General features: G+C 38.3%; 3 protein-coding genes across 5 annotated transcripts in view; 1 reads left to right on the forward strand and 2 right to left on the reverse strand.

The window, feature by feature from the left end:
- Nucleotides 1-5,847, reverse strand: part of NSUN3 (NOP2/Sun RNA methyltransferase 3) — a 64,902-nt gene extending 59,055 nt beyond the window's left edge. Inside the window, exons 1-3 of one of the 3 annotated variants that reach the window (XM_030801625.1) lie at nucleotides 4,201-4,272; nucleotides 2,075-2,156; nucleotides 626-748 (exon numbers count right to left, since the gene is read on the reverse strand). Coding sequence is in view for 1 of the 3 variants with exons in the window: in XM_003261695.4 (XP_003261743.1) it covers nucleotides 4,201-4,310; nucleotides 5,626-5,637 (122 nt within the window). In the remaining 2 variants the exon portion in view is untranslated. Of the gene's footprint in view, nucleotides 1-625; nucleotides 749-2,074; nucleotides 4,311-5,625 lie in introns of those variants that run through there. The other 2 variants (XM_003261695.4, XM_030801624.1) reach the window with 2 other exon arrangements.
- DHFR2 (dihydrofolate reductase 2) lies at nucleotides 5,776-10,820 on the forward strand. Its single transcript, XM_003261693.2, has 2 exons — nucleotides 5,776-6,017; nucleotides 7,162-10,820. The coding sequence occupies exons 1-2, from the start codon at nucleotides 6,010-6,012 to the stop codon at nucleotides 7,823-7,825; spliced, it is 672 nt and encodes a 223-aa protein (XP_003261741.1). The 5' UTR covers nucleotides 5,776-6,009; the 3' UTR covers nucleotides 7,826-10,820.
- A 648-nt stretch (nucleotides 10,821-11,468) lies between these two features.
- The window catches only part of ARL13B (ADP ribosylation factor like GTPase 13B), a 73,673-nt gene continuing 71,950 nt past the window's right edge, over nucleotides 11,469-13,191 (reverse strand). The window contains exon 11 of the mRNA XM_030801621.1: nucleotides 11,469-12,636. The gene's annotated coding sequence lies outside the window, so the exon portion shown is untranslated. The remainder of the gene's footprint in view (nucleotides 12,637-13,191) is intronic.

The raw sequence follows: 13,191 nt of genomic DNA on the forward strand, positions 1-13,191 counted from the left end.
AAAAGATGTTGCAGACAGTTCAGACTTATACGTTCTGTTTGTTTTGCTTTCTATAAAGTACATGTAAAATTTCCACAGTTAATAAAGATTTCTAATTAACGCTTATATTAATCATACATTTATTAAGTATCCATTAATTATCCAATTAATCATACATGTATTTGAGGGCAGGATATATACAGTCCATTTTTGTATTCTCAGTGCTTAGCACAATGCCTAGTACACAAACACTGACAAAACTGGGAATAAGCAGAAGACTTGCCCAAGTCTCAAGGTATTGGTTCTTCAAAACCCTCCCTTGTCAGGAAAAAGATAAGCAAGTTAGTAAATTATGACAAGAAAACCTTGAAAGAATCACAATAGCTCTATCAACAAAATACAATGGATACACGAAAGGCAAAACTAATTTTGCCAAGGGACATACAGAAGGCTTGAAGAAGTGGTTAATCATAGTAATAAAAATAATGCTAATGCATATGAAGTCCTTACTATATGTCAAACAACATTCCATTCACATTGTATATACGCAAATTCATTTTATCTTCCCAAATGATTATATGAAATAGATACTATTTTTTCTCCATTTTACAGACGAGAACAATGGAGCACAGAGATATTAACTCACCTAGGTCATATGCTACAAGATGCAGAGATGGGATTTGAACCCACACTACTGTACAGAGGGAGAAGGGAAAAAGGCATTCCTAGCAGAAGAACAGCATAGCCAGTCCCAAAGGCATGAAGAAGCCTGCCCAGAAAGATAAGATCTTTAGTCCAAACAATACTGCAGACTTCTGGGGAGCAAAGGTTTGTACTCAAGGTGTGACACAATGGAATTTGGTAGCACTGAGAAACAGCATGACAGAGTGGGTAAAACAAACTCTCAAGGCTCTTCAAAGTGTGAGATGTGTATACTTGGGCAAGTTAAAGTGTGAGATGTGTATACTTGGGCAAGTTACTTAACCTCTGTGTGCCTCAGCTTTCCTATCTATAAATGGAAATAATAACTATTTCAGAGGGTTGTACATAAGATTGTTATTATTCATAAGGTGATTACAACATTGACTGGTATATAGTGCCATAAAAATGGTTGCTAAAATAAGCAAACAGGTAAGTACTAAACGTGGCTGTTGCAATATGCCAGATAAGAGATTGGGAAGGTCTAAGTGAATGGCAGCAGTAGAGAATTTTTTTAAAAAGATCCAAATTAAAAGGGGGCAGGGTAATTGAGTCTCAAAGACAACTCTCACTTCTGACACCAACTACAAGTTCAGGGATTCCAAGGATGACTCTCAGGTTTGATTATTCACTGGGACACAACCGAACTCACTGAAAGCTGTTATAATCACAGTTATAGTCACAGTTTATTATAACGAAAGCATACAGATTAAAAACAATCACAGGAAGAGACTCATAGTGCAGAATTCACAACAATTCAAAGCATGAAGCTTCCAGATGTCCTCTCCAACGGAATCATCAACAAGGCCAACTTTTGCTAGCAGTAATGTATGACAGTACGCACAAGAGTACTGCCAACCAGGGAGACTCACTAAAACCTTGGTATCCACTTTTTACTGGGGCTTGGTCACGTACATATGATTGACCGTCCATACAGCTTTTAGTCACAAGCCCTTCTGGATGCTGAGTTGACACCTGTGGTCCCCAGGCCTCAACATAAATCACATCGTTAGATTATCAAGTGTGACCTCAACACCCAGGTAAACAAAGAGACACTTATCAGGAAGGACATTCCAAGGGCTTAGAGATCGCCTCCCAGGAGCTGAGGGCAGTTGCTAGACTTATTTTTATATAAGGTTCATTTTTTACTACAAAGGTAGTGAAGGTATAGAGAAGAAAGGAGGCAACCAGACTGATGGTGATACACTTAACTGAGATAAAATATGCAGGTAGCAAAGGCAACATAGGTTTGAAAGGGAAAAATAGTAATACACTTTTGAGTTTGCCAAGTAACTGAAGTTGCTAAAAAACAGTAGTATGGGACTAAATATTGGGAAGAACCTCACAGCTTGAGATGACCGCATACTGATAAAAGTCATGTGATGAATGGGCTTACCTGAGGAGAACATGGAGGCAACAAATAGAGCAAAAGTTGAACCAGGGTAAACTCCAATTTTAAAGGGCTGCTCAGAGGATGACTAGACAAGAAAGGTTATTAAAAAAGAGCAAAACTAAATACTAAATCTTCCTCACTACTACAGGAAACTAAAAATATTGAATAAATTACTTTCTAAATAGGCCAAAAAAAGAGCACTTGACTTTCCCTGGAAGTAGACTCTACAAGTACATTATGTCTTGCAAACAAGCAGTTAAAGAACAAAATATTTCATTCTGTTCTTATTTCCCCATACCATCTTCCACGCTCAGACTACTTCCTAAGCTGAGAAGCCTTTATTTTGCCTATGGCAAATTTAGTGTGTGTTTATGCAAAACTTAAATTATCACGAAAACTCAACAATAGGGTAAATGAAGAAGAAGGCACAGCTAATTAAATGGATTTGAGGTTCATTGCTCATTTTGCTCAGGGTCAAATAATAGTATATGACTTTCTGAGTACACTAAGTAGAAAAATAAGTCATTATAGGATATGAGTAGCCAGACTGCTACAAAGTCTACAGAAAAAAAATGCCTCTTGAAATCTTTTTTTTGTTTGTTTTAAATCACATCCCAGATATGAAACAGTATAGAACAAGGATGAGCTGTGGGAGTTATTGAGTCAGACGACCCAGGCACAAGCCTCAGCTCTGCCACTTATTAGCTGAGTGAACTCAGGCAAGTTACTTAAACTCTTAACGGGTTTGTTCTGAGGATCATGTAAGTCAGTATTGTCTGGCATATAGTAAACATGCAATAAGTGTTTGGTTATTTGGATACTATATTTGAGTACCTTTGTATACTGAAAACCTCATAAATTTATTACATACTTTATTATTCAGTTTTTCATCTCTGTGACAGAAAATACCCATTTGAAAATCTACTTTTGAAATAAACCCCACGAATATAAATGGTTTGCATATTACAGCATTTACCAATTTCTATAACAGCTTAATTGTCCTAAAATTATCTCAGAATCACCTCAGACTTTGTGATCTTTATTAGCCAAAACTTAATTTGTTTTAGAAAATGCTTAGAACTGCCCTTTGTAAAGGAGAAATGCTTAAGAGTTGATCCAAGAAAAAAATGGACAAGCCAACCATCTGAAAAATTAGTCTGAATCAAGTTCCAGATAATATCTGTAGCCATGCAACTTTTTTTCCTCATGCAACATGTAGTGGGCTTTTGCCCTAACTTCATGAACAGTGCACCTTCTTCCCTCAACCTAGGAGGTCTAGTTCTTTTTGTCAAAGTAACTCCTCTAAGTCACCAAGACCCAGCTTCCCTTCAGGCCTTTGCTGGCACCCTCAGGCTTTGTTAGATACTTGGATCACAGTATTTACAAATTAGTTTATATAGTTGTAACCACACTCATCTCCTCACTTCTCCCATTAACACTAACTAGATGGCATGTAAACTGGACATGCAGACTGTCTTGCTCTGTATGCCAGAGGGTTATATAGTGTATCAGGCATTCAATGTCAAGAACCCATACAGTAATCCATACATTATACATTAACAGCAGCTTACCAAACACGACAAATCACATTTCTCCACTTCCATGCATTAAACATTCCTTATTTATTTTTATAGTATATTTAAATAATTTTGTGTGTATATGCACGTGTTCAAAATATACCCAGCCATCAACATAGGAAAGAAATATGATTACCAAACAAAGTGTACCTTTGGCTGAGATAAAGCAGTGCTGGCTTTAAAGATTTGTGGTATTATCTTCTAAATTTCAGAAACCAGTCAAATATTCCAAATTTTATGGTTTTTTCTTTTACAGTATAATTAATTTTGTCAAACTAGTAGGCATTCCTATTTCAAGGATAAAAGCAATTGCTCAAAGCAAAGGCGTAACAATTTGTGCTTACCATCCCTACAAAGTTTTCTTTCCCCTTTCCAACATATGATTCATTCTATTTCTTCTTAGTTGTTCCTTTCTATAGCTTCAGTAGGAAAGGGCAACCAGATTTAGATTCCTTTGCCTTTTATCCTCATAGCATCCCTCCCACAAAAAGGAGAACTACATATTGTACTTTGTCTGTTCCATCATAAAGCATCGAGATGAATTATACTAACCTTACTGTATTCCAGGCATCTCCGAGTTCTTTGGAATACTGTTTTTCAAAATGATCCAACACAACTTTGCAAATCTGTTTTGCAAGCTTCCCCTCTGATTTTGCTTTCAGCTATGATGATAAGAAAAAGTTGCTGACACACAGTGATATTACAAATTTACTGAACGTCAACATTAGCAAGGTCTTTTTTACAAGACAAGAACACTTTTTTTGGATAATTACTAGTTCTTGAAAAGGAAGCAATACCTTACATGTCCCAAAACTGTACTAGATTGCCTAATTATGAAAAAGCAAGGTTTTTTCAAATAATTATTTTCCAAACGTGAAGCAAAAGTTAAAACAGAATCTACTGGGGCTGAAGAAACTGTCAAAAGGAACAAAATTAATTTTAAAAAGTCACTGTAGGGGCTAGGCGGGTGGCTCACACCTGTAATCCCAGCACTGTGGGAGATACAGGTGGGAGGATCACATGAGGTCTGGAGTTCAAGACTAGGTTGGCCAACATGGGAAACCTGTCTCTACTAAAAATACAAAAATTAGCCGGGAGTGGTGGTGGGCGCCTGTAACCCCACCTACTCAGGGGGCTGAGGTGGGAGAATCGCTTGAACTCAGGACGTGGAGGCTGCAGTGAGCCGAGATCGCACCACTGTACTCCAGCTGGCTCATGCTTTGCAGGGACGAGGAGAGAGGATCATTTCCCAGTTCAAGACCAGACTGGCAAACATATCAAGGACGTGTCTCTACAAAAAGTAAAAAAAAAAAAAAAAAAAAAAAAAAAAATTAGCCAGGCGTGGTGGCCTGCTCCTGTAGTCCTAGCTACTAGGGAGGCTGAGGCTGGAGGATCGCTTGAACCCAGGAATTCAAGGTTACAGTGAGCTATGATGGAGCAGCTGCATTCCAGCTTGGGTGACAGAGCAAGAACTTGTATCTAAACAAAACTAAAAAGTCATCGTGGATGCTGACATCAAGAAAAATTGGTGAAAGGTATTTGAGAACTCTGTACTATCTTTGCAACTCTTCGTTATTTTAAAGTGAAAATTTAGGGGGAAAAGTCACTCCAATTTCATCGTGAACTTCCTTGCAATTGTTTCCTTTATTCATCCAAGAAAAGTGTATTCAATGCCTACTATGTAACAGACACTGTTCTAAGCTCCTGGGATACCGCTATGACACAGAAAACAAATCTCAGCCCTCCAAGAGCTGGAGGGAGTGGGTACTAGAAGTCTGCGAGCTGGACGGAAGGGACTCAGCATTACTGCACTCAGCATTATTTCAGGGTTTGACAGTAAAGCCAAAGAAACGCTGATCTCGCGAGGGGAAGAACAAAGATGATGTTCCCCCATCCCAGCACCCTCCCTCGCCACCTCGGCCGCGTCCAGAAGCGTCTCATTCAGATAGAGGTACCCAGCCGGGTCCCAGGTCTCACCCGGGTCAGCATTGTCCCGCTGAGAGCTTTCAAACAACAGGTGTACGCGAATCAGCATCAAAAAGCCTCCAGGGAACTGAAAGAACAGTCTGACTTCCGGGATTCACGGGCATCCACTTTCATTCTCACGTTTCCTCTTCAATTTCTCGCGAGATACTAATTTGCTCGCGCTATAGAATTCTCGTCGAAAAGGCTTAGCTCCCGCGGGAGAGTTCGCGCGCAGTAACTTCCGGTAGCTGGTAAAGGCTGATACTTCCCCGGATGCGGAGGTAGCGGGCCGGGGCCAAAACGACTTTCGCTACTTGGATTGGTCGGCGTAGCTTTGGGCGGCCGGACCTTAGAAAGTCACACATCTGCGCGCCTGTGTGGCCCCAGCTTCTGCGGATGCTGAGGTGGGAGGATCGCTTGGGCAGAAGTCTGAGGTTGCAGTGACCCGTGATCGCGCCACTGCGCCGCAGCATGGGCGACAGAGCGAGGCTTTGTCTCAAAAACAAATAAATAAAAAGATAGTCGCATATTGTGCTGAACAGTCTGTATATGCATGGGGCTCAATAAAAGAATGAGTTTTGGGGTTATGTTGTATGATGACTGCTTTAAAATATTCTCAAAGCGAAGCTAGTTACTGACTTAATCTACCAAATCTAATGACCCCTGTTAGCCTAGACATTCAGTACCCAAGGATAAAAGGGTGGAATGTAATGAAAAAGAAATTAAGTCATGCTTTTCCCCAGACCTGGCCCATGGGGATAATCTCTCCTTCTTTTAATCGAGAGTGTTAAATGATTAAACTGAAGTAGGCATGTAAAGCGGTTACGACAGTGATTAGGAAACAGTAAATGCCCAAATGTTAGCTGCTGCTATTATTTTCACTATTGTGATCATTGTGATTTTTGTCGCGTTGATACCAAATGCGTGAAGACCAAAAGGACCCTCCACTGTAGCCTCCCCACTTCACCTTTACAAGGAGCAATGTTTAATGGTTCTCCAAGGAAGATGTTTATTACACCTATTTTGACACGAATAGAAGTTTATTTGCTCTTTTGGTGTCATGCTTCAGTAACTATCATTTGTAGCAGCAATCAGCAATTAGAAAAAATCGGTTTGATATGGTCCCTGATATTTAATAATCATTTTGAGTTGTTCCTTGATGCTCATGTCAATATACGTACATGCTATAGGTACAAGTCTTATATTCATGTAAAAACAAGTCTTTCCCCCAATCCGATTTGAAGCTTAATATATTTATTTATTTAAACAAGTTTCCAAGTCACCTGAAAAATGCATCTTATTAGAATTTAGATTTGGTACAAAAGACAATATGATATTCAGGAATGAAATGATGTCATCTCTTGGATGCCCTGTTTAATGTTTATGGAAAAGTCGGTCTAACCTTTCAGCCTCTGTATTTTTTTATAATTTTATAAATTTATGTTTTATAAATATATTTTATATATTTATATATTTTATATAATTTTTCTATGCTCATTCCAGAATGTTGCAATTAATTAATACAGTGGTATTGTATTTGCAATGTAGACACGTAAAAGAATTTGAAGAAGGGAATTTCGCGGCATTCTTGGCCTGGCTTCCTGGTGTAGCCAGCAAGCTCAGCTCAGAGGTGCTAACCGCTGCTGTCATGGTTCGTTTGCTAAACTGCATCGTCGCTGTGTCCCAAAACATGGGCATCGGCAAGAACGGGGACCTGCCCTGGCCGCCGCTCCGGAATGAATTCAGGTATTTCCAGAGAATGACCACAACTTCTTCAGTAGAAGGTAAACAGAATCTGGTGATTATGGGTAGGAAGACCTGGTTCTCCATCCCTGAGAAGAATCGACCTTTAGAGGATAGAATTAATTTAGTTCTCAGCAGAGAACTCAAGGAACCTCCACAAGGAGCTCATTTTCTTGCCAGAAGTTTGGATGATGCCTTAAAACTTACTGAACAACCAGAATTAGCAAATAAAGTAGACATGATTTGGATAGTTGGTGGCAGTTCTGTTTATAAGGAAGCCATGAATCGCTCAGGCCATCTTAAACTATTTGTGACAAGGATCATGCAGGACTTTGAAAGTGACATGTTTTTTTCAGAAATTGACTTGGAGAAATATAAACTTCTGCCAGAATACCCAGGTGTTCTCTCTGATGTCCAGGAGGAGAAAGGCATTAAGTACAAATTTGAAGTATATGAGAAGAATGATTAATATGAAGGTGTTTTCTGGTTTAAGTTGTTCCCCCTCCCTCTGAGAAAAGTATGCATTTTTACATTAGAAAAGAGACTTTTCTTGACTTCAGATCTATGGATAATTATTTCTGAGCAACGTGTTTTTATTACTCACTAATCTTGGCTATATCAGATACCATTTATGAAACATTCTTGCTATAACTAAGTCTCTCCAAGACCCCGAGTCACCAGCACCTGCTACAGTGAGCTGCCATTCCACACCCATCACGTGTGGCACTCTTGCCAGTCCTTGACATTGTCGGGCTTTTGTAACGTTGGTAGTATTTATTAAAGATGAAGATGCACATACCCTTCAACTGAGCAGTTTCACTAGTGGGAAATACTGAAAGCTTCGTACGTGTATATCCAGAGGTTTGTAGATGAATGTTGCAGCCTTGTTTGTAACAGTGAAAAACTGAAAACAAACTGGAAGTCCAGTGATGGGAAAATGAATATATTTCTGTCTTAGATTGGGGAACCCAAAGCAGATTCCAAGACTGAAATTTAAGTGAAAGCAGTTTATTTGCTAGGTCATACCAGAAGTCATCAATCGAAGTATGGAGACATGGAACTGAGAAGGTAAAAACCAGCTCAAAGTCAGTGAGGAGGTTCTCATTGGTAACGAGCTCCATACTGCTGAGATACAGGGAAACGGAGGGGAGAAAGCTAGAGTATTTAATTCCCCACTCCTTGGTTGTCAGCTCCCTGTCCTGTGTGTGGGCAGAACGTACCCCAGCTACTCAATAGCAAGTTCCAGGTGTTTGCTGAAAGAAGCTGCTGGAACGTACGGCAACAGTGAATGCCAAACACTTAAAGCAATTCCATGTTTAAGTATGTAAACTCTTCATACTTTTTTTCTTTTTAAGACAGAATTTCACTCTTGTTGCCCAGGCGGAGTGCAACGGAACAACCTTGGCTCACGGCAACTTCCGCCTTCCCAGGTTCAAGCGATTCTCCTGCCTCAGGCTCCTGGGTGGCTGGGACTACAGGCGCGTGCCACCACGCCAGGCTAATTTTGTATTTTTGGCGGGGACATTCCATGTTGGTCAGGCTGGTCTCGAACTCTCGACCTCAGGTGATCCTCCTGCCTCAGCCTTCAGGGGTGCTGGGATTACAGGCATCAGCCACTGCACTTGGCAGATCTTCATTCTTTTAGTAAAAAGTATAAAGCCATACATGGTTTATTTGAAATATTTTATAATTTAAAAAACTACAGAAGCAGGAAAACAAATTAGAAGTTCAAGTGAGGGATGATGATAGTTGGAACCAAAGGATTGCATGTAGTAAGAAATTGTGATTTAAGATATATTTTAAAGTTGCAAGTAGCAGGATATTCTGATGGAGTTTGACTTTGGTTTTGGGCCCATGAGTTTGAGATGCCTTTGAGAAATGAAAGTAGAGAATTAAAAGAAAAACTGGCCAGGCATGGTGACTCACGCCTGTGGTCCCAGCACATTGGGGGGCTGAGGTGGGTGGATCACTTGAGACCAGCTTGAGCAACATGGTGGAACCCCGTCTCTACAAAAGATACAAAAATTGGCTGGGCATTGTGGCACACACCTGTAGTCTTGTCTACTCGGGGGGCTGAGATGGAGGGATCAATTGAGCCCGCAAGTTCAAGGCTGCAGTGAGTCGTGATTGTGCCACTGCACTCCAGCCTGGGTGACAAAAGAGACCCTGTCTCAAAAAAGAATCTAAAAACAATGGAACCATGCCTTCCGAATTCTATAAAGTTATTTTCAACTGATAAATCTATATTCAGTCAAATAATCAAGGGTGAAGGTAAAATAATACACTTTTAGACAAGCAAAGACTCAGGGGTTACATGTACCCTTTCTTGGGAAGCTATCGCAGAAAATACTCCAGCAAAATGGAGGAGTACACAAACCAGAGAATGACGTGGATCCAGCAAATAGTATCCAGCACAGGCAATATTCCAGCTATGGAGCTAGCTTTAAAAAGAAACAGTAAAAATACTAATAGGTTAGCTGGGTGGGTGGCCCATGCCTGTAGTCCCAGCTACTCAGGAGGCTAAGCAAAAGGATGGCTTGAGCCCAAGAGTTCAGAGCAGCCTGGCCACCATAGTGAGATCCCTTCTCTTAAAAATAATAGGTTATTGGCAGATTTGGGGCATTTGGAAAGAAGTGCTTTGAAGATAAAGCAAAAGTAAAAAAAAACAAGGGGGAAGGGTTGGTTAGGCAATCATTAATTCTAGGGCAGGAAGAAGTACAGGATAGGAAGTAAGAGCATCATATGCTGTTTTTCTCAACAATGGGCAATATGTACATAGTCATAATGATGTGGTGACTGCTTAGCCCCTAAATCTGGTAACTACTTTGGGACAATATGGGAGGAAAAGTGAAGATAGTGATGGTGTAAGAGCTAAATCCTCATCTGTCATATCAAGAAATCACTATATAATGTATAACATAATCAAGAAATGACTAAGTAGTTATGTGAGAAAAAAATGGAACATTGCTAGAAGAGTTAGAAGTCATTGCTCCGGAGAATTAGCAGGGATGGGGCAGGGGACTGTTAGGATGCATTATAAACTAAAGAGGCTTTTAAAGATTACATGTATTAATATATGCATTCACTTGAAAAACTAAAAAAAATAGTAATTTTTTAAAACCCATGGAGGTAACTACCAGAAGGAAAAACTAAGAGAATGAAAAGCGCTTTCCTCTGGAAAGAACAAGTGGCAGCACTGCTGTTTTCATTGTAAGACTTTTGGAGCCATTTGATTTTACTTAACCATTTTCATATATTTCTTTAATAAAAATAATTCTATCTTAATAAAAAGTTACACTCATTCATTAAAAAAAGAATTTTAAGACTGTAGTAAGAATGATAGTTTATTTCTGTTAGAGAAAGGCAATGTGTTATACTTGGAAAGAGGTCATATTAATTTTATCACATATTTTTGGGACTCAGCATCTTTATATTTTCTGATTTTAAATAAACAACTTTGCTTATGAATTTTGTCTGAATCTCTAATAATCTCCTTATAATGCCTAATTAATTATGCCCTTAGTTTGGGTAGGTTTTCAAATCTTATTGGTTATTTCTTTTTTAGATTACTGATCATGTCCACTTATCTATAGGTGTCTTAGTATCATTTTATTTATATTTGAGATAACTATGTCAGATGTTAAAACACTTTCTCAATTTTTCTTATAACCATTTGACTTTAAGTGTGAAGGTATCTTAAATTTTTTTTGTGCATTGTAAATTGAGTTTATTGATTCCACTGCTTTCAGGCTTATACATTTTTTCCCCGAGTGAAGCCACTTCTGTTTCTCCCCTTACCTTTTCATAGTTTAATCCTTTATGTTTAACCTCTTAATCTATCTAGAATCAATATATGTGTATCATGAGAATGTTAATGGATTTTACTCCCCATCCGCACCCCAAATAGCTACCAAAGAACAAACAATTCTACATTGAGTTTTAGGAATAAAAACTGTTAGCAGCAAACTTGAATTAAACCACTGCAGACATAAGACATTGAGCTCACACAAATAACATAAATCACATTAGTTTGTTTTTTGTGCTTTTTTAAATGTTAGTGTTAAAGAACCAAGCAGCTTAATAAGGACATACCTCTAGGCAGGAAACAAATTTTTACATACCTAAGCAATTTTATTGTAAGGTCAGTTGATCTAAGAAGTATTTCAGAGTAATTTATGCAATAACTCCTAAACTATGTTTTATGAATTTTCATATTTATATAAAACGTGTCAAAACCCTTCATGTTCATATAGAGGTTTACGTTGTCAAAAAGGTAAGGACAGGCTTTGTAGTAAAACCATATGACATCAAGAGCGCGCTGAGCTCCTTAAAATATATGGCAGAAAAACACAACAGGAAAACACAACAGGAAACCTGTGATCAATGCTACAGAACACAGCATAGTTACAGGCAATCTTAGGCTTAAACATCAGGTGAGATTCTCATTTTACTAAAATTCAGGGCTCCAATGTGGTCTGTACAAACTCCAGCAGACAATCCACTGTGTCTAGGAAGTAAATATAATGACTTTTATTTTTATTAAGCTTTATGTAGTCTTTTAAAATTTCTTTTTTTAGGGAAGTGTATTTAAGATGTACATAGTGCAGTAGAACAAGTATGTTAACTGTTATGGGCTGAAATTTGTCCCCCCAAAATTCACGTTGATGCCTTAACCCCCAGTACCTCAGAATGTGATTATATTTGGAGATGGGCCTTTAAAAAGTTAAGTTATAGGAAGTCAGAAAAAGAGGAAAATCGAACACACAGAGACAGTGGGGGTGGGTGGGCAGTGGAGAAAAAGGCCATGTGGGGACGGAAACAAGACAGTGTCTAGATAGATATCAGGCAAGGAGGGGCCTCAGGAGAAAGCAAACCCACCAACTTGCTCTCAGACTATCAGGCCCCAGAACTGAGAAAATAAATTTCTCAGATGTTTAAGCAACTTGTTTAATAAAGTTGTTTAAGCAACTTGTCTGTGATACTTTGTTATGGCCACCCTAGCAAACTAATACAATAACATAAACATCAATGTATATTAAAAATGTTTTCTGATAGGAGATATTATAATAAAAACTTGGAAACCACTGATCCACTTACCTAGGTTGTAAATGATTTCCTCATCCACACACAGAAGGAACTGACAACTTATGCCCTCAGCAAGCAAATGAACTTTTTTCCTATTTTCCATTTAATTATAAGCTGATCTCTTTCATTGAAGGAAGTTCATTTCTGGCTTTCTTTTTTTTCCCCCTCAAAAAACAGGTATCTATTATTCTGTTTCTGTAAAGATAAAGGATTATTGCTATTTTGATAACCTATGCCATGCTTAATTGAAAATTTTAAAATATTTGAATTTGTTCTTTGGATCAGTTGGAATATATTTCCTGATAAATTAATAAACCATTATTAGCAGAATCTCAGTTGCAAAGCATATTCCACTTAGCAAAAAAATTTACTAAGTGAAGCCAAGGATGATAAAGTTTATAAGCTACAGCTTTATATGTATAAACAATTTAGCTTGTGAATAGCTTTTGCTACCTAGAAGCATTTGATTTCTTTAGTTGTATTGTATAAGTGAACTGCTCCAGGCTGTTCACAGGTTTTACATATTAAGGGAATTCTAGTTTTCATCTGGCATTTATAAAAGCATTTAATTTTAAACTTGCAGAAAACATGGTACTTAAATAATTTATACAATATTATAAATTTGCCTCCCTCACTACAAAAGTAAGCCAAACTACATTTCTTTCTAGTGTTGTTTCTATGCATAGTTTTATATTTGAAGTCAGTTACATACAATATCATGTATACTACAAAATATGCATTTTACACATA

This window comes from Nomascus leucogenys, chromosome 21, assembly GCF_006542625.1.
Source record: "Nomascus leucogenys isolate Asia chromosome 21, Asia_NLE_v1, whole genome shotgun sequence".
Classification (NCBI taxonomy): Eukaryota; Metazoa; Chordata; class Mammalia; order Primates; family Hylobatidae; genus Nomascus; species Nomascus leucogenys.